Source organism: Coregonus clupeaformis, chromosome 11 (genome assembly GCF_020615455.1).
Source record: "Coregonus clupeaformis isolate EN_2021a chromosome 11, ASM2061545v1, whole genome shotgun sequence".
In the NCBI taxonomy this organism is placed as follows: Eukaryota; Metazoa; Chordata; class Actinopteri; order Salmoniformes; family Salmonidae; genus Coregonus; species Coregonus clupeaformis.
Genome location: NC_059202.1, coordinates 16,734,331 through 16,756,210, shown reverse-complemented (window position 1 = coordinate 16,756,210; position 21,880 = coordinate 16,734,331). Strand labels below are relative to the sequence as shown.

The 21,880-nt window shown below is 40.6% G+C and overlaps 1 protein-coding gene and 1 non-coding gene across 2 annotated transcripts; one reads left to right on the top strand and one right to left on the bottom strand.

Moving 5' to 3' along the window:
* Positions 1-11: 11 nt before the first annotated feature.
* On the bottom strand, positions 12-7,172 carry LOC121576629. Its single transcript, XR_006661554.1, has 5 exons — positions 7,134-7,172; positions 6,916-6,968; positions 6,698-6,814; positions 6,297-6,523; positions 12-6,218 (listed from the first exon to the last, which is right to left on the bottom strand). It is a non-coding gene; the product is annotated as an uncharacterized LOC121576629 (transcript).
* A 348-nt stretch (positions 7,173-7,520) lies between these two features.
* Positions 7,521-15,455, top strand: LOC121576628 (synemin). The gene is made up of 4 exons (XM_041889932.1): positions 7,521-8,429; positions 10,096-10,220; positions 11,910-11,965; positions 13,088-15,455. The coding sequence occupies exons 1-4, from the start codon at positions 7,638-7,640 to the stop codon at positions 15,196-15,198; spliced, it is 3,084 nt and encodes a 1,027-aa protein (XP_041745866.1). The 5' UTR covers positions 7,521-7,637; the 3' UTR covers positions 15,199-15,455.
* The last annotated feature ends 6,425 nt before the right edge of the window (positions 15,456-21,880 follow it).

Here is a 21,880-nt window from a genome sequence, read left to right as displayed (position 1 = left end):
AAAAATATTTTTAGAATAAGGCTGTAACATAACAAAATGTGGAAAAAGTCAAGGGCCGAATACTTTCCAAATGCACTGTATTTTTATACAAACACATGATTCTCTCGACAGCAAAATATAGCTGCTCTTCCAAACTTATTTTCATTGGTATACATTTCAGACATTAATGTGCTCTGGACTAGGATAATTGGTTTTCCTGTAAATATTCCTGGGTAGGAGGGAATTATTTGGGTAGATATGACAGAGGGGGGGCTATTGTGAATCGGCCAATTTTTTTGCCAAATCAAAGTTAGTGATTTTCTCCCTCTTGCTCTTCATTTGTCCTTTTGATTGGACATGGAGAGAAACACAATCAAGCATCCTAACCTGTTGATTTTGTTTTCTACTTCACAATTACAATCACATTGTAAAAGGAATCTGCCTGTTTCTCTTCTGTTATTTTTTTCTGGTTTACATCAGAGCCCTTATTGGATTCCTCTTCTATTGTATGTCATCTGAGAGATGAAAATACCAACATCACCAACAGAGACATTGAGTAAAAAGGACTTGGCGCCAAAAATGCAACACATACAGAAACAAACCTGAAGTGGAAGGTATTGGATCAGTTCTGATACAAGGAAAACTAAAGGACTCAACAGAACTCCACCTTGTGAGCGTACATACGTCTGCTAAAGGCATGCGAGGCATTGTACACAGCAGGTATTTTTTTAGACTAGTCATTGTCTCTCTGTACAATTCAAACATTTATATAAAGGTCTTACAGTTGTATGTTAGACCTTAGGATCATTTTCACACACATCATTGGTTTGTCACTTTTATAACTTTTATACTGTTCAGATGTTCACCTGTACAGAATGAAGCTGCTATTGTATTCTTTTTCTTTTGGGGATGTTTTATATATATATATATATATATATATATATATAAGAAATCCTTCAGGTTTAATAGTTTATGATCTCCACTACAGTCCATTTCTTATGCGTCATACTTCTCCAAGCAAAGAAAATGATCATTTAGATATAAAATGACTTTTCTCTCTTCTTTACCCCAGAATGTTGTCTGTATCACCACATATTGTCCATTGCCTTTTTTCTTTTTTATGAACATGTTTTCCTTTGCATTCTTTTTTTGTAGATTTCTATATTATTATTATTATTATTATTATTATTATTATTATTATTAGTTTGAATGGACACCTTAGCTCCTTGTGTGAGCATGTACGTTTGGCACCCTTCTTGTACCAGTTGTCTAGCACTGCACCTAGGTGCAACTCAATCTCAGGTCGAAGTAAAGGTTTTGCTTTCTCCATACATTCTCATTACTGTCCTCTGCTTGTTTCACCTCTCTTTCAAGTCCAATAGTGCCCTCTCCCCTCCCCTCCGGCCCCACACTGAAATGTACAGTATACCTGCCTCCCCCAGTGCCTCCTTTTGAAGTCAGGATTAGTTACACAGGATTTTCTTTTTTTCTACTGCATCTGGTATTTTAACCCATCCATTTTCCTGCCTCTCAATTAATAGGGCTAATTGGGTTGTCTCGTTTGCCTTAATTATCCCAACCACTCGCCATTCCCTCAAAGAAGACTCATCCATAATCATGGTTCTCTTTTTGTGTCTTAGCTTTCAAGCGCAGCATTACTGCTTATTCTCCTTTATCATTCAATTCATTTCTGTTGTCATACTCATTCTCTTATGATCAAAGTGAAAACAGTTTATGTTGTTTGTCTCCTTAAACATGGCATCTGTAAACCAAATAAGGATGGGTTAAAGTCCAGGGAAGTGGTCACATTTCAATGTCATGAATGGAATGGGTCTTACTGGGGGTGTCAGTATGAAAAGTGTTTTTGAAGCACTTCTCCTTTTGAAGAAGTGTTGCTTGGTTATACTTTTTTCCTTATTTGAAGGTTTTCTCTGTAGGATTGTTATTTATTTTTTTATTTTCCTTTTGTGATATCAGTTTAAATCACTGTATAAAGGCCCCATGATTCAGTATAAAGTTTGATTTTGTTATGTATTTTCTTTGGTGTCATGACTGGGGATGTTTTTCTTTTTTTCCCTTCAAGTATATATATCTACCTCACTCTTTTAAAATATATGTATGTGTATGAAAACAAAAGTACATCTCACCTTTTCTCATTAGTCCGTATAAGGTAACCTCACAGTTCTCTGGATCCGGGTAGACCTCATTATCAATACACACCACACACACACTAGGTTGGAGTGGAGATGGGATGTAGCTAGGGTGGTTCTAATTCTATCTAGTCCCATATGCTTAAAGATTTCTGTATCAACTCAATTTTCTGCTATTTTCTGCTATTTTAAATAGAAAATAAAGTATGTTTGTAGTTAACTGAAAGTATGAGGATTATAATGTATATGGTACAGATTATGTTATGGGTTTGATTTAATGAAAGACGTTGTCTGGCCTGTATTTCTCAAGTCCAACTCTAATGGTTTGAGCACTAACATGCTAACCTGGTTACCTAATAATGCTAACTTAGAATAACATCAAATGACTATTGTGATGGGAAGTGTTTCCAGTAGGCTACACAAAGTCACAGTACAGTATGTATTGGTAGAGAGCAGGACACAGCCACCTCAGACATCCAGGGCCATAGCCAAGGACATTTTAAGAAAGTTGAATCTTATTTACTGCATTTCTATACAATTAAACTGTAAAATGCTATTTGGAGAACAGCAAAAACAAGCATTATCACATGGGTTGCTGTAGCTTCATTCACCTCAGTCGATCTACAAACACATAGCCTATAAATTACACAATTAGATTAAAAACTATAATTGAATACGTACAGAGGGATTTGTCTATCAGAAAAAATATTTTATTAACAAAAGGTGAACAAATACGTTTGCTATACATAACTATTTTTTGTTGCCGTTTTAGAGCTAATTTCCTGCAATTCTACACATTTTGCCATGATTTATGCCATGTTAATATGATTTCTGTGTGAGAGTAACTAACAAAATCAATGGAGGCCAGGGCCCCTGGGCATGTCTCCTGCGTTACCGGTCAGGAATTTGGCCATGATTACTATAAGTTTAGATAGCTGGCTAGACTAACTAGACTAATTTACCAATCTAAAATGTTTTAACGGACATGGGCTGATTGAGTGACTGTAAGTAAGTGACATATAACAAGAGAAAAACTGCTGATGCACAACCAAGTTTCAAAATTGCACCTTATGTATTCTACTATTCTAACTCTCAACAGTAAATTGTATTTTTTTATTACTGAGGTCTGGACCTCAGTGTCCTCATATGTAGCTACACCCTGCAGAAATCCCATCTCCCCTCCTCCGCAAACAATGATTTCACAATAAGAAATCCTCAGATCATACAGCTGCCAAGAAGGGTGAAGCTGAACGGTATCTTCTTTATTTTGTATGTATTTAGGTAGATTTAAAACAAATCAGTACATTGGAGTTAAGCAACAAACAAAAAAGTTTTTAATGGGAAACATTGCATTTATCATCTTTAATCATTCAAGACATTTTGCAAGACATAAATCCTTTGCTGTTGTAATGTACTGTATATTGGAAAATAAGGTAGATCAGAGGATGTTTGGCTTTAGCCTGTATTCCGGATAACTAAACCACTACTGACATTGAAACAACTCCTATAGAATGTTTGCCAACACTGGCTTCTGGTTTCAGCTTAGACATTTCTTCTTGTAAAAATGTCAGTTGCTAATATCTATGTAAAGTACTGATTTCCCCTAAAGTATAAATGACGGCACTTATTTCTGTGAAACCCTCTTAGTGAAGACAACATAAACCATACTCACATACTCCTACACTCAATATCCCCATACATTTTCTCAAAGTCAGTGCTACAACTACGAAAAGGTGCTTTGTCCGTTATGTTGCTGGGAGCAGTTGAGTGTAGAAATAACCGGCATTAGCGAGATACTAGGTCAATATGGAGTAATTGTCTTACATGAAAGCAAAACAGGTTAAGACACCACATACTCTGTCCTGGGAGGGATGTCTCAAAGCAGACCAACTGTAGAAAGAACATCTACAGCTGTCTGCTGCTGCTCCACCTCCTCATGCATCTGACAGACAGGACACTGTTGGTTCATCTGTACTCCTTCCTCATCTAATCTCTCCATCCTATCCACCTGCTCCTAACGACTAGCTTTTCTAAATAACACCTACAAAGCTCCCACATTCAAATATTGTAGTAATCTTTTTTGTCCCGTTAAGATTTTTTTAAATAATTCCAATTGGCTTGGAATAGACTTAACATCTGAATAGACTCAGATGTTGAGGTAGTTGATGTTAATGTCCCTTCATTGTAATCTTCATCATCATCCTCATTGTGATTAGTTTTGAGACTGCACCCTCTTCTTTCTCTATTCTACTGCTGCTGATAATAGCGCTGCTTCAAAAATGGTGTCTCAATCTGGGGGTGGGCCAATCAAGACTGGGCCAATATCATTGGAAGTATAGTTGAGATGGCATGGTTGGATTTAGACCTCAAATTTTCATCAAAGGTATTTTTCATTAAGGGTCATAGAAAGGGGAAGCTCTGATTTGACCAAAAAGTCAAGTGGAGTTGAAGGCATATAAACATGATTCTGAGTTATGTTTACCAGTTGTTTAAGAAACAATCTTTTTTTGGTAGCGGGATGGAGAAAGGTTTTTGGTTCACAGCTCAACAAAACCTGGAAGGCTTAAGTGTTCAATATTCTGAAGTTATACTTTTTTTAGGCTTTAAATCCATTGGGGGGGATGAGTGCAGCAAAAGAGACTTGGTTGGATGAATGGCACATTGGCAGAAACAAACGCCTTTATATATATATATATATATATATATATATATATATATATATATATATATATATATATACTATACTATATATATATATATACTACCAGATTTTTTTTTAATAATTCAGATCACCTTTTTAACAAGGTCCCTGTGCTTCTGTTGTTGAGTACAGTTTAATGGATGGGAGTGTTTCACATTTAGATGTAGTGTTTCAAGTGTTGGTGTCTGTAATGATAAAAGATAGAGATATGTGATATTTATTTCTTCTTTTTTTCAGTTATCAAAATTGGTTAAAGGGTTGGCCTGTTGCGCAGTGATTATCTGTTTTCTTGGAATGCTGTCTGGGTTCCTTAGTTACCAGAAGGTTACATACCTATTATAACCACAACTCAAGTAGATACATGGACATAAATAGGACAGACATGTCCAGTAGATTACGGGTAGTCATGGCAGAGAGTAAATAGCATGACTAGAGTTTTAAGAAGAGTTGTTTACAGTAGAGAAATTGTTTCTTTTTGCATTGCCAATTTGCAAACATGGAGATAAGATTGACTGAAAAGGTTGCATTTCAATAATCATTAATATAATTTTAATTGTATTTTCTTCAGAATGTTCTATATGCAAACCTCAGGTTTATAGAAGATGCATCCATGCAATCAAATCGCAATAATGAGCTTGAGGTTTACCAGTATAATTTTTCAGGCACTGTTGTTCTGCTTTGCATTCCGACAACTTCAAAAAGGGGCCTTGATCTACTGAGAAGATTTTACGTAGTTTTTATTTACTTTTACTTTCACAAAATCTGAATCTCTGTGTCATTTCAATGATTGGCAAATAGATTTGGTTAAACAGCTTGTCTAGACTCTGTCTTTTTGCAAGTTCTGTATCTGAGGCCTCCTGGTTTTTCACACGTATAGTTGAGATGGTGTATTTTTGACATGCCATTCTCTTAATGTGTATCTATGAGAATTTCTTGTATTTTTCTTTTTTTCTTAAAATTTGAATAAAAACGTGAATGAGAAAGATGACTTTTTGTCATGACTGATTGCTTATCTCAACATACCCTGACTGTATTCCATTATTGTATATTTAGCAGAATGACTTTCTGTTTACAACACATTGATACAGTATGAATAGTAACAATAAGGGCGGCATGATCTAACTCACACCGGTCATGGGTCATCTCCTGTGTGCACTATGCCTGAGGTAGCCATGGTTGGGTCTTCGGGAGTCTTGGAGACAGTTGTCATGTGGTCTTGTGCTGTCTGTAGGGCCTCCAGCTGGTTGAGCATGGCCTGAATGACAGTCTGCAGCAGGGGCACCAGTCTGTCAGGAGTGGCCAGGCTGCCTGAGGCTGGCACGTGGATGAAGGCTGCCCTCCCATGGCCATGGTACAGAGAGCAGTAATACACAAAATCACACAGGTACCTGGGTAAGAGAGAATGCCTTACAAATCATTGTCTTTACTATTAATGTACAGTATATCTGAGATATATGGAACCCTACCTTCCTGCATCCCTTGAGTAGATGACATCCAGACCCATTTGTTTGAGGTCCTTGGAGAGGGACCTCATGTCTATGATGGAGTCTAGTCTGTCTGGTCCTCCTTCAACACAGCAATGATTGACAGGACAAAAGCCACACACATCTCTATCACTGTAACCATGGTTCTTGCCTGTCTGCTCCAGAGAGATGCCTCTGGAACCCGGGGCTATTCCAAGGTGTATGGCAAACTTGGAATCACAGACAAAAGTCAGGAAGTCAATCTTCACATTTGAGTACAGTAATGGGGCTGAAAAGCAGTATAGACACAGGTAAAGAAGCAAAACATGTTTTCGTTATTTGACTGTTAGAAGAGGATTGCACTCTTGTCCCAACCCCCCTTCCATCATGGTATGCATATTTACCTTTGGGTTAACAGTTTCCCACATGCCAACTATGACCTGCTGTGATTTGGTGTAGCTCACTGGTACCTCTTTAATGTAGATATTAATGTTCTCTCCCAGTCTGACCTTCCCCAAACCCTGTTGCAAATGCAGGACATAAGATATATAGTTTACACAATAACTAAATGTATTGAATTAAATGTACACATTCAATTGAGATACCCAACATGTTACATTACCTGAGCTGCCTGCCAACTTGGATTTACTAAGTACTGTCTGAAAGGTCCGAACCCTGATAAAAAATAAAACAGAACTTGTCCAAAGGGGAACACCAGCGCTTTCCATTCCAGTAGCCAAACAATAGCCTACATAGCAGGAGCATACATTTCTCAGCTGTCAATAAAACATACAATAGCCTAATATAACTTCGAAATAAAACTTTAAAAGTAACACAGACCAGTTAATACCACGGCGACTTCATCTGCGTCCATTACGCGAGACTGATACTCTTCATTTTACACAGGCAGATGAGTCAGAAATATTCTGTACATTCAGAAATTAGAATCCCTACCAATGAATAACATTTATGTCCGTGACGTGTAATCAAGAATAGTTTGTTAAGAGCCTTCTTTTTTAAATGTAATTTGTAGGCTGTAGTCAACTGTCTCTGTTGGAACGGGTGCGCCGTTGCATTGTCAATTTCTTTCCACTTGGGAGAGCTATAGCCCACCACCATAGCAAAAGCAAATAAGATTTTTAACCCACTAACATCTGCCAGGATAACGGGCCGCTAAAAGCCATGATTAAGTCTCCGCCCACCTTCTGCACTTGACAAATCAAGCCCTCATGCTGAGTTGTATCACAGCTCTGCTCCCAGACACACTCGCAAATACGACCAGAACAACATTTTCTCCGTACTGAAATATAAAGAAGCGAAGGAGTAACATTTGTAAATGACAAGATGTTACAATTCAGGAGAAGCTTTGAAGCCGAAAAACATCAATTACAGGAGCTCAACAACAGACTGGGCCAGTACCTGTCAAGAACAAAGCAGTTGGAGCATGACAATGCAATCCTCATAACTGAAATAAACAAGATAAGACAAGAGAAGACGGTGGAATGGGACAACCAATGTATGGCTGAAATGCGGGACCTGAGGAGAATGGTGGGGCAACTATCTTTCGAAAAGTCCAGAGCCGAGAGGGAACGAGAGAAGCTTTGGCAAGAGTTTCAGATGTTACAGTCGATGTGTTGTGAGGAGCATGTGGTATGCAAAGACATAGGTGGAGAGCTAAAAGGCTGCGAGAAGCAGCTTCATAAAGCTCAACAGACCAATGGGGAACTTGAAGAACGTCTGTTCCAGCTTGAGAACGAGTACAAATTAATTGAGGATGCACACAGACAAGAAATTACCAAACTCCGGAGCCAGGTCCATTCACGACCTATTGTTACCCAAACGTACCATGGTCCTCCAGTGGTCTCGATGGAAGAGATGCAACAGTATGCTCTCAGCCTGTCCGAAGGATGGATGGACACCTTAGAGATGTATCGTAGGAAGGTCGAGGATATGGAGGAATCGATCAAAGCAGACCAGGCAAAGCTGGATGATCTCCAAAGGGAAAAGATGCATTATGCCTCAGAGTTTGACAAATTACGTAAAGTGGCTGAAAAGCAAGGTCAGATTCAAATACACCTGGAGGAACAGCTCATAGACATGCAGGAGAACTTCCATGGGGACATCACCCAGTATCAGGTTAGCAAATTGGGTTTGCATTTGATGTTTAGACACCATTCTGTGTCTGTCTTTTTGACAGTATATATACAAAAGTTATAACAATGCAAACATTTGTGTTATTTTTGGTTTTGTTCATGGATCATGAAATGCATGTATTTCTACAAAGTGATGGATGCGGCGCACAGATTGCTCAGCCTTTCCATCAGAGCTGACTGCCTCCTCCTTCTCTAGGTGCCACACCCACTATCTTAGGAGAAAGAGCTGTATTGTTACTCCATAGTAAATGCAATTGCTGCAGTCTCAAACATCGTTTTTTAAAATCATATTTTATATTATGATGCATAATTATTATGATGAGTGAGATGGATCCTTTACCTCCTTATTATGAATTATACTGCTATGAAATTTCACTATATGACTGAATTTATTGATCTGATATATATGATAATGTTCACAGTATGCTTTCAAAGTTATGTTTAAACGACACAAAATATGCATATATTTAATGGAACAGCATAGGGCACTCTTGCTTAGGTGTGCATGTACTTCAATCACCAATCACATTGGCTCACAGGAATTAAAAAGAGGAGCAAATGTTACTGCAGGAACTAAGAAATTGATACATGAGCCACACCTCCTTGTGAAGTATCACTTTCCTACTTGGAGGGGCCTTGTACTACTTTGCGATTCTAAATGTGCACAACTACTCCATATAAACTATCAACCAGCACCTGTTCCCAGACAGGCCTGTTGGGACCACAGTGAGGAGTGACATTTGGTTGTATCACACCGATTTTATCTTGAGCGGATGGTCAGGGGGCCGGAACATAATTACAAATAATTTGTAGACTGCAAATTGACCACAAGAAGCCCAAACAGATGTAATATTTGACTAAAACATCATCATTTCAAACCTTGCGTGTATTTGTCACGTGTCTCTTTATTATAAATGTAACTACTTGAGAAAAGATGACCAAAATTAAAATCACTTTCCTGGTGTTTCTTTATGTCCAACAATGAACTTTGTTTTTTATTCTTATTTTTTTGCTCAGAAAACTCAGGGGGCCAAATAAAACCACCCGCAGGCCAAATTCCGCCTGTGGCCGCCAGTTGGGGAACCCTGCCATATGCGAGCATAAGACTAGACTTAAAGGGACAGTTGTTTACCTAGCTGTTTAGTCTGATGTGTTAGAGGGATCACCCATGATTCAGCCAGTTCATCCTGCTTCTCCTTTAAATGAGAGGTGACTATGGAAGGTGTCTCAAGGGCCTTGAAACAGGTGCACAACACAAACAGCACTGCCACGTTCACCCTTACACACTCAATACAATTGGATCAGTTACCTACTGAGGGATAAATGAGGAGGGTTAGATGGTGAACCAAAATACCTTATTGAAACTGACACATAGTACAATGAATGATCATATGGGTACTGTAGAGGGATAAATCTGGACAGTAAATTGTGGCCTGAAAGATGTGTTTATATTCGTATTCGGGGTACAATCTCTCATCTGAATTCCATACATCTGATATTGCAATATGTAATGAGCAATGTAGTAAATGTATTAATATGTAATCCATATAGACCGACCCTATAATTATAGTCTCATAACAGTATTTGAGAAAAATGTAGGGCAGGATAGAAGACAATGTTCACAATTACATTCCATTGTCTCTTTGCAGGTGATTATTGATGAGTTGGAGCGGGAGCGGGAAATGTTGGCCAACACCATGGCAGAAAAGGTCAGAGACCACCAGCAGCTCCTGCAGGTCAAGATGGATCTGGGCATGGAGGTGGCTTACTACAAGTAGGTCTTCCTATGTACAGCTAGTCCTTTCTGAGTTCTATAGAGACCACTATAGAGACTTTTAGCAGAGATTGCTGTTATGCAACCAACAGTAGTTACCAAGACATAGTACTAACAACCTTACTTCCCACATGATCCAAGCATAATTAAAAATGTCATGTTACATTATTCTGCCTCATGGGTTAGAGCTTGTGCAGTGCTCCTTTTTACTACAGTATCTTTGGAAATCAGTGGAGGTGGCTGAAAATGCTGATTCTCAGGAAATGCTGAGAGAATTGTGGTGTAGTGCTTTTGTAAATACAGTGAGTTTATTATTGCAGCTTAATAATACCATAGAATTACAAAGCAGCCTTTACAGTATAGTAATACATCTGTTTTGCCTGTTGAAGCTTGTTCTGTCATGTTAGGCCCAACACAGACCCTTCAATGCTGCAGTGTTGTTGGTCTTGAAATGTATTTGTAGTGATTTCACCCTTCACTGTAACTGCAAAGCAACTGCTCTGCTGCCCTCCCATTTGGCAGGGGCACTTAGCATTCCTCCACACAGCCTTCACCAATATTAACTCCTAATGTTATCCACAGTGTGATATCTGTAGGGATATTTTGCTCATTTGTAAACAGCCAAGACCTAAACAGTTTGGTCTGAGGTGAACAGGAAGTATATGCTATTCATTTCTCTGTTAGAAATAAAGTATTGAAGTGATTTGTGAAATGTCTTGTTGAGCCCTGATATGGCAATGCCAGACTAATACAATGTCACGACAAATCATATTGGTGACATTGGATCACTTCAAGAACACTTCAATACTATCATAACAGAGGCTATTTTAGTCCCACAACACTAGTACAATCCATGCACATAGTTATATCAAGCAATGACATTTAAAATGAAATATCCATGTCAAAACTCATTTGCTTCACCCCTGTTATCCTGCTTTCAGAAATGTAATACAAACACTGGTCTCTTTTTGTTTCTTCTGGTCTGCGGCCTATATCAAGGATATTTATTTACATAATATTCACTGGTCTCCCTAGGCTCTGTATGGAGTTCTCTTGTAAGCCTACTTAGGCCGGTACATCTGCACTTTGTTTAAAATATTTGGAATAAATGAAATGTCTTCCTTGGAGAGTTAGTGGGAAAGCTGGTCTGTCTCTTAGTGTGCGTGCCTGTGTACACATTAAGATCCACAGTAAAAAGCAGACAGCAATGCATTGTAGCTGTTATTTTTAGGTTAGCCTTTCAGGAGGCACACCGGAGACTTTCACAGGGGTTATAGCTTCAGCAAAGTCTCCTACGGTAGCTTTTGTTTTCCAGCGCTTATTTTGTGGAGCCATTGCTTTGCCGAGGTAGGTGAGCTGTTCAACTTTACTGGTACAGTATATTTGTTGTTAGATGTATTTCGGTCTGTTGTGGTAAAGTGTTGTTGTTGACCTCTGCTCTTTTCTGTATATGGCCAGACCCATGCATTGTGTTCATCGTCTGGTATCCTACCTCTGAGTTTGATTTGAGGTTTGAGATGGCAGGGCAGGATGATCAGCATCCTCCTGTGAGGTGATTGTATTTGTTTGAAAACAAACCATTGCTTCATTTTGAAGAAGCAATATTGCCCTAAGAATACAAATCTAATCATTTCATTGCCATGTATGTACCCTTGGTTTTAATGCCATTTTGTTTTTGTTTCTCTATAGGGCACTTATTGAAGGAGAGCATCAGCAATATCTGCAGTCAAGAGAAAGAGTCATAGGTATTGTACATTATTTTCAAATAAGTCATACTTTCGGCTGGGACGTTTGTGTTACTATACACTTGAGAGTAAATTTACTTTAGGATTTTTTTCTATTGGTGACATCATTTTAGTAGCATTCATTAGTTTTTCTTAATTACACAAACAACAGGTAATTGCCAAAATAAAGGAAACATCAACATAAAGTGTCTTAATAGGACGTTGGGCCACCATGAGCCAGAACAGTGTTAAATTGGTTTGATATCTGTTGACTGAGACGGCCATGGCATATGGTTTACAACGTTTTCATGCTCATCAAACCATTCAGTGACCACTCGTGCCCTGTGGATGGGGGCATTGCCATCTTATGGGGGCATAGCAATGGTAGCCAAAATAATGGCCTGCCCAGCTGTTTTAAACATGACCCTAAGCATGATGGGTTGTTAATTGCTTAATTAACTGAGGAACCACATCTGTGTGGAAGCATTTGGTTTCAATATACTTTGTATTCCTCATATTTCCATGTTTGTCAGTTACCTGTATATACAGTGTACAAAACATTATGGACACCTGCTCTTTCCATGACATAGACTGACCAGGTGAATCCAGGTGAAAGCTGTGATCCCTTATTGATGTCACTTAAATCCACTTCAATCAGTGTAGATGAAGGGGAGAAGATGGGTTAAAGAAAGATTTTAAAGCCTTGAGGCAATTTAGACATGGATTGTGTATGTGTGCCATTCAGATGGTGAATGGGCAAGACAAAAGATTGAAGTGCCTTTGAAAGGGGTATGATAGTAGGTACCAGGCGCACTGGTTTGTGACAAGAACTGCAACGCTGCTGGGTTTTTCACGCTCAACAGTTTCCTGTGTGTATCAAGAATGGTCCACCACCCAAAGGACATCCAGCCAATTTGACACAACTGTGGAAAGCATTGGCGTCAACATGGGCCAGCATCCCTGTGGAACGCTTTCGATACTGTCCATGCCCCGACTAATTGAGGCTGTTCTGAGGGCAAAAGGGGGGGTGCAACTTCATATTAAGAAGCTGTCCATAAAGTTTTGTACACCCAGTGTATATGCAGTGATAGACATTTCCCAATTTATAACAGCATTAATTTGGTGCTTCACTCTCTACCTCAGATATTAAGATGATGCCTCCACAACACTACAAACCAAGAGTTTCCACATCAACCAGACAGGATGTCAGGAAACATCTGGATGTGAAATACATGGAGCCAACCTCAAGCTTGAGAAGATCACCTGTTCCATTTCAGTATGGTCGCACCAGTCCTTCCAGGGTCATCCCTATCTCAGTCACAGGCAGCAGCTACAACAGGAATCAGAGTCCTGCCGCCAGAAGGGACATGGTCTCATTCACTAAATCCCAGTCTGCATCCTCAAGCTCCTCCTCCACTACCGTTAAACCTGTGGCCCAGAGTACCGACAAGAAGAATATAGATGCTCAGAAGAAAGTTGTGGAGGAGAGGAGTGTGAGAATCAAAAAGGTATCACAACACTCAGCTAAGGATTCTCTTGACCATTCTCGAGGCACAGCAAACATGTCCAGTCCCATTGCCTCACCCACTGCTGACCTAAAATCAGTGAGAATAGTGTCACCACCAATGATGAGTCTTAGCAGAAACACGGAGGAGGACAGCAAAAAGAAAGCAGAGAGGCAAGTTGAAAGAGAGGTGAGAGGAAATGCATTTGGTCTTCAGAATGTCAAGATGCATGCTAAAGAGGGCAGCATTACAGGAACCACGACAAGTGATAAGATGGTTCTAGACTCTGTGTCTATGGAGGAACTCATTGAGAAGGTCATGAAACCTGCTGGTTTGGATCGAAAGGTCTGCAGCTCATCTCCAGACTCCAAGATCACTTACCATGTGGAGAAAACGGAGCAGGAGGACGGGTCAACAAAGACACAGATTATCCTGGAGTCCAAGGTGCAGGAGGAACTGGATATGTCAGAGGACTTTGCACTGGAGGAACTGCTCAGCAAGGGAGTAAAACACGTGTCACTGGAGGATATCAAGGGCACTGCAACAGGAAACATGATTCAGAACCTGCTCAGCCTTGGGCTGCATGGAGGAGAGGACATGGGAAACAAGTCTGTCAATGTGGAGATCATCGAAGAACCAATGGAGGGTTACAGTGACGAGGAGTACGAGTTTGAGGAGAAGTCCACACCCAAGTTCTCCAAGCCCTCTTCAATGTTCTTTCAGATTGAAGAACTAGAGAATGACCCTAATGGCACCAAATACCATGAGAGTGGTGCTGAAGTAATGAAAACCTCCATGACAGCTGCAAACTATGGCAGTAATGGTGGCTCTGTGAAGGTCCAGGAAGACTTCAGAGATAGTGAATCTCCATACTACAGTCACGACCAAGAGTCTCAAGAGTATTTTGTCTCCACACCTGATGGCAATCTGTCAGAGCCTGAGGAGGGTGGTGTTATTGCATCATATGGAAATGGTGGACGACCTTTCAGTGGTGGACGAGTGGTGGACGACCTTTCAGATGAAAGGTATTACCAGGAGGGGGGACTCTCAAAGAACAGAATGTTTGTTGGGGAAAGCAATAGTTACAGATCTGCATCGGACAGCCAGTACATGAAAGGTGACCAGTCCTTGGACCGAAAGAGTTTCCCAGAGTGCATCATTGAAGTGGAGACCATCAATGTCCCCCCCACAATGCAGGAGTCAATGCTTGGATACCTGAGAGAGGAAACTCTGGACCCCAAAGAGCAGCTGAGGGGAGCCCTAGAGCAGCTCCAAGGGACAGGGAGCCTGAATGAAGAGTTGGCTCTCCTCACAAGAGGCGGCAATGATAGTCCTCAGAACATGTCTATGGACAAAAAAAAAGTACACCAGTCCTCTGACAACAAAACCACGACTATCGTGGCAGAGCTCAAGAACTCAACAACTCTGGAGGACTCCGGGTTGCAGGGGGATGATGTATCTGAGGAGCAGATCATGGCGGCTCTACGCTCCTCCAACCACAACCTTGGAGCAGAGGGAGGATACACCTTGGACACCAAGGAGATGTGCTGGGTGACTAGCAGTGAGGGACAGGGAGGAGAGTCCACAACTGATGTCACTGAGAAGCACATCAAGCTGGGGCCATCAGAGAAGTCCTTCACCTTCCAGATGGATGTAAATAACGGCCAAGGACAGGATCCCCCACTGAAGGTCACTCATAAGAAAAGAGTTGCCACAGTCTATCTTGAATCTAATGAAGATGAGTTCTGATTCAAATTAGATATTTTTATTATAATACTCCCCATATTAAGCCACACACCAGTCAATCAGTTGCAACGAACTGTAAGGGGACGTTATTAGATGTGATTCAGAAATTGCTATGCCTACAATCGTGATAAGAGTACAAATTATAGCTACTGCATATACATGCTCTCTTTTTGCCTGAGATACTATAACCAAATATGGAATGATGCTAATATATATATACAGTGGGGAAAAAAAGTATTTAGTCAGCCACCAATTGTGCAAGTTCTCCCACTTAAAAAGATGAGAGAGGCCTGTAATTTTCATCATAGGTACATTTCAACTATGACAGACAAAATGAGAAAAAAATCCTGAAAATCACATTGTAGGATTTTTAATGAATTTATTTGAAAATTATGGTGGAAAATAAGTATTTGGTCAATAACAAAAGTTTCTCAATACTTTGTTATATACCCTTTGTTGGCAATGACACAGGTCAAACGTTTTCTGTAAGTCTTCACAAGGTTTTCATACACTGTTGCTGGTATTTTGGCCCATTCCTCCATGCAGATCTCCTCTAGAGCAGTGATGTTTTGGGGCTGTCGCTGGGCAACACAGACTTTCAACTTCCTCCAAAGATTTTCTATGGGGTTGAGATCTGGAGACTGGCTAGGCCACTCCAGGACCTTGAAATGCTTCTTACGAAGCCACTCCTTCGTTGCCCGGGCGGTGTGTTTGGGATCATTGTCATGCTGAAAGACCCAGCCATGTTTCATCTTCAATGCCCTTGCTGATGGAAGGAGGTTTTCACTCAAAATCTCACGATACATGGCCCCATTCATTCTTTCCTTTACACGGATCAGTCGTCCAGGTCCCTTTGCAGAAAAACAGCCCCAAAGCATGATGTTTCCCCCCCCCATGCTTCACAGTAGGTATTGTGTTCTTTGGATGCAACTCAGCATTCTTTGTCCTCCAAACACGACGAGTTGAGTTTTTACCAAAAAGTTATATTTTGGTTTCATCTGACCATATGACATTCTCCCAATCCTCTTCTGGATCATCCAAATGCACTCTAGCAAACTTCAGATGGGCCTGGACATGTACTGGCTTAAGCAGGGGGACACGTCTGGCACTGCAGGATTTGAGTCCCTGGCGGCGAAGTGTGCTACTGATGGTAGGCTTTGTTACTTTGGTCCCAGCTCTCTGCAGGTCATTCACTAGGTCCCCCCGTGTGGTTCTGGGATTTCTGCTCACCGTTCTTGTGATCATTTTGACCCCACGGGGTGAGATCTTGCGTGGAGCCCCAGATCGAGGGAGATTATCAGTGGTCTTGTATGTCTTCCATTTCCTAATAATTTCTCCCACAGTTGATTTCTTCAAACCAAGCTGCTTACCTATTGCAGATTCAGTCTTCCCAGCCTGGTGCAGGTCTACAATTTTGTTTCTGGTGTCCTTTGACAGCTCTTTGGTCTTGGCCATAGTGGAGTTTGGAGTGTGACTGTTTGAGGTTGTGGACAGGTGTCTTTTATACTGATAACAAGTTCAAACAGGTGCCATTAATACAGGTAACGAGTGGAGGACAGAAGCCTCTTAAAGAAGAAGTTACAGGTCTGTGAGAGCCAGAAATCTTGCTTGTTTGTAGGTGACCAAATACTTATTTTCCACCATAATTTGCAAATAAAATGTGATTTTCTGGATCTTTTTTCTTCAATTTGTCTGTCGTAGTTGACGTGTACCTATGATGAAAATTACAGGCCTCTCTCATCTTTTTAAGTGGGAGAACTTGCACAATTGGTGGCTGACTAAATACTTTTTTCCCCCACTGTATCTTCCATTGTTACGGTTAATGTTGCAGTCTTAAAACATTTTCAACATGTACAGTATGTAGCTAGAAAAAAAAAAAACATTATACCTATTGTTTCCTGTAATGCCATGTTATTTGTAACCACATTTAAAACTAGTGGTTTGTTGCTGAGTGAGTTCCTGTGGTTAATAAGTGGAATCCTCCAGTACAATGCTAATGATGGCTATATTTGAATGTGTTTATGATAGGGCACAAAAGTAAGTGTATCATGTCTTGTCAAATGAAATCTACTCTCTATTAATAATTTGAATTGGAAAGAAAAAAAAAGAAAAAAATCAACTGCAATTTGTAAAATCAGATGGGGTGTCATCGAGTGATTCTGATCACCACTTAGCAAAACCACTAACAGTTTTCTACATGTTTGACATTACTATTAAGTTACAAAACTTACAAAATTGTACCCTCAAAAGTGTTTTATAGTTTATCCTTCCGGTTCCCTCACCATGATCTTTTAATCTGTAAATGGCTTTAGAGGGGCAAGAAGAAATCCGGCCATCTTGAATTGCAAAGAGAGGTAGCAAGACAGACAGAGACTATAAACAAGGTGGAGTGAATTTAAGGAATGGAGAGACAGCCAGCTAGAGATAATCTGGAGATAAGCAGATGGTTAGTGTCTGAGATAAGACCTGTACATCTACACTGAACAGAAATATCAACGCAACATGCAACAATTTCAAAGATTTTACTGAGTTGCAGTTCATATAAGGAAATCAGTCAATTTAAATAAATTCATTAGGCCATTATCTATGGATTTCACATGACTGGGAAAACAGATATGCATCTGTTGGTCACAGATACCTTAAAAAAAAGGTAGAGGCGTGGATCAGAAAACCAGTCAGTATCTTGTGTGACCACCATTTGCCTCACGCAGCGCGACACATCTCCTTCGCATGTTCGGAATGTTGTCCCAGTACTCTTCAATGGCTGTGCGAAGTTGCTGGATATTGGCGGGAACTGGAACACGCTGTCGTACGCGTCGATCCAGAGCATCCCAAACCTGCTCAATGGGTGACATGTCTGGTGAATATGCAGTCATTGGAAGAACTGGGACATTTTCTGCTTCCAGGAATTGTGTACAATCCTTGCGACATGGGGCCGTGCATTATCATGCTGAAACATAAGGCGATGGCGGCGGATGAATGGCAAGACAATGGGCCTCAGGATCTCGTCACAGTATATCTGTGCATTCAAATTACCATAGATAAAATGCAGTTGTGTTCGTTGTCCGTAGCTTATGCCTGTCCATACCATAACCCCACCGCCACCATGGGGCAGTCTCTTCACAACGTGGACAAAAGTAAACCGCTCGCCCACACGAGCCATCTGCCCGGTACAGTTGAAACCAGGATTCATCCATGAAGAACACACTTATCCAGTTTGCCAGTGACTATCGAAGGGGAGCATTTGCCCACTGAAGTCAGTTGTGACGCCAAACTGCAGTCAGGTCAAGACCCTGTTGAGGACGACGAGCACACAGATGATCTTCCCTGAGACGGTTTCTGACAGTTTGTGCAGAAATTCTTCGGTTGTGCAAACCCACAGTTTCATCAGCTGTCCGGGTGGCTGGTCTCAGACGATCCCGCAGGTGAAGAAGCCGGATGTGGAGGTCCTGTGCAGGCATTGTTACACATGGTCTGCAGTTGTGAGGCCGGTTGGAAGTATTGCCAAATTGTCTAAAACAACGTTGGAGGCGGCTTATGGTAGAGAAATTAACATTCAATTCTCTGGCAACAGCTTTGGTAGACATAATTTCAGTACACAGTACATATGAATTCCCTCGGCTTGAGTCATGTTGTGTTGGTGACCAGTGTCAGGATTCACTTTGGCTTAGAGGTGACATCCACATAGCGGTTGTTTCGACGGTGTCGGAGGTGGAATCTCATTAGAGCTGTCAAATCCACAAGTGGCTGCTGGCATTATACCTAAAGCGGCCATTGGCTGCACGGAGTTGCATTAACAGAAATCCCCATGCAGACTTGTTTACAAGTTCTAACACTGGAATGTGTAATGTTATCTAGACTTCGATTAGGATGATAAAAATCCTCATTATTTCATATAATGATTTTTCAATTTGAGCGTAATTATTTCTATATAGTCAACACTGCCAAAACATCCGCTTTGTGAGAGTGTCTGCTATCGGTTAACGCTTGATCTGATTGAATCTAGGCCTTACATGCTGACTACACCACTTGCATTGCGTGCGCAAGCGTTGCAAAATAAATGTACTCATACATGTTATTCAATCATTTCATCTAAACTGCTCGCGCGCGTCTACGCAGCCAGGCGCTAAAATAGAAATTGGTTCTATTTTTGATGCTTGACACGCTGCAAGTCCCACCTCTCCCATCTCCTCATTGGTTTTTAGGAGCATATACCCACTTGGGTGATTGAAAGATGAACTGAGGTCCAGACCTCCAGTCCAGTTGTTGGTGGTAATGCACCTTAAAGTTGGTTGCCAATCGACATATAAAGTCCACAGAAGAAGAAGAAGAAGACTACTACTACTACTACTACTACTACTACTATTACTACTACTACTACTACTACTACAGAAGGAGGAGAGATTACTAGAAACTAACTAGGTTTCCCCTTTTATCTGTGGATTAAATGTCGGAGTAGAGAACACATGATTTTGTGTTAATCAAAATGGGTCCGAATTCTACAAAGATCCAGAAAAAAAGGACCTTGTGCATTTCAGGTAAAATAACAACCCGATGTTTATACCCCAGGACAAATTAGCTAGCAACAGCAAGCTAGCTAGCTACAGTTGAAGTCGGAAGTTTACATACACCTAAGCCAAATACATTTAAACTAAATTTTTCACAATTCCTGACATTTAATCCTAGTAAAAATTCCCTGTTTTAGGTCAGTTAGGATCACCACTTTAGTTGAAGAATGTGAAATGTCAGAATAATAGTAGAGAGTGATTTATTTCAGCTTTTATTTATTTCGTCACATTCCCAGTGGGTCAGAAGTTTACATACACTCAATTAGTATTTGGTAACATTGCCTTTAAATTGTTTAACTTGGGTCAAACGATTCGGGTAGCCTTCCACAAGCTTCCCACAATAAGTTGGGGGAATTTTGGCCCATTCCTCCTGACAGAGCTGGTGTAACTGAGTCAGGTTTGTAGGCCTCCTTGTTCGCACACGCTTTTTCAGTTCTGTCCACAAACTTTCTATAGGATTGAGGTCAGGGCTTTGTGATGGCCACTCCAATACCTTGACTTTGTTGTCCTTAAGCCATTTTGCCACAACTTTGGAAGTATGCTTGGGGTCATTGTCCATTTGGAAGATCCATTTGCGACCAAGCTTTAACTTCCTGACTGATGTCTTGAGATGTTGCTTCAATATATCCACATAATTTTCCTTCCTCATGATACCATCTATTTTGTGAAGTGCACCAGTCCCTCCTGCAGCAAAGCACCCCAACAGCATGATGCTGCCACCCCCGTGCTTCACGGTTGGGATGGTGTTCTTCGGCTTGCAAGCCACCCCCTTTTTCCTCCAAACATAATGATGGTCATTATGGCCAAACAGTTCTATTTTTGTTTCATCAGACCAGAGGATATTTCTCCAAAAAGTATGATATTTGTCCCCATGTGCAGTTGCAAATCGTAGTCTGGCTTTTCTATGCCGGGTTTGGAGCAGTGGCTTCTTCCTTGCTGAGCAGCCTTTCAGGTTATGTCGATATAGGACTCGTTTTACTGTGGATATAGATACTTTTGTACCCGTTTCCTCCAGCATCTTCACAAGGTCCTTTGCTGTTGTTCTGGGATTGATTTTCACTTTTCGCACCAAAGTACGTTCATCTCTAGGAGACAGAACGTTTCTCCATCATGAGCGGTATAATGGCTGCATGGTCCCATGGTGTTTATACTAGCGTACTATTGTTTGTACAGATGAAGGTGGTACCTTCAGGCGTTTGGAAATTGCTCCCAAGGGTGAACCAGACTTGTGGAGGACTACAATTATTTTTCTGAGGTCTTGGCTGATTTCTTATGATTTTCCCATGATGTCAAGCAAAGAGGCACTGAGTTTGAAGGTAGGCCTTGAAATACATCCACAGGTACACCTCCAATCTACTCAAATTATGTCAATTAGCCTATCAGAAGCTTCTAAAGCCATGACATCATTTTCTGGAATTTTCCAAGCTGTTTAAAGGCACAGTCAACTTAGTGTATGTAAACTCCTGACCCACTGGAATTGTGATACAGTGAATTATAAGTGAAATAATCTGTCTGTACACAATTGTTGGAAAAATTACTTGTGTCATGCACAAAGTAGATGTCCTAACCGACTTACCAAAACTATAGTTTGTTATCAAGAAATTTGTGGAGTGGTTGAAAAATGAGTTTTAATGACTCCGACCTAAGTCTATGTAAACTTCCAACTTCAACTGTAAATGTCGATGAATGTTTAATGTGTTTCGACCTGTCCCCAAATTAATATAGTTGGTTCAGAGTTCGTGTTTATATTTCAACCTGCGTGTCTTGGATCGCGTCTGCTGTGGATGTACAAAATCAACATGCGCGCCATGGCGCACACAGACGCATGCGCGTGCCCGGTCTAGACAGCATGTTAGTGTGTGTACCACTGTGGCTATTTTAGGAACAGAGTACCAGCTTAGTATCACTGCCTGTGTGTGTGTGAGTTTGCATGTGTGTGTGTTAGTTTGAGTGTGTGTGTGTGAGAGTTTGAGTGTATGTGTGTGACTGTGTGCATGTGCAAAAAAAAAGTACCTCCAATATGGCTCCACCCCTCAAGCCCCTTTCTTTTTCCTCAGTACGGTGCTTTAGAGTTCTCCTATGTAACAGTGCAGAAACACCGAACACAGATCATTCAC

Excerpts from the sequence above, each read along its gene's own strand:
- LOC121576628 (XM_041889932.1), top strand. The coding sequence starts at position 7,638 with ATGTTACAATTCAGGAGAAGCTTTGAAGCCGAAAAACATCAATTACAG. Across the intron at positions 8,430-10,095 it reads GGGACATCACCCAGTATCAG|GTGATTATTGATGAGTTGGA; the intron begins GTTAGCAAATTG and ends GTCTCTTTGCAG. Across the intron at positions 11,966-13,087 it reads GTCAAGAGAAAGAGTCATAG|ATATTAAGATGATGCCTCCA; the intron begins GTATTGTACATT and ends TCTCTACCTCAG.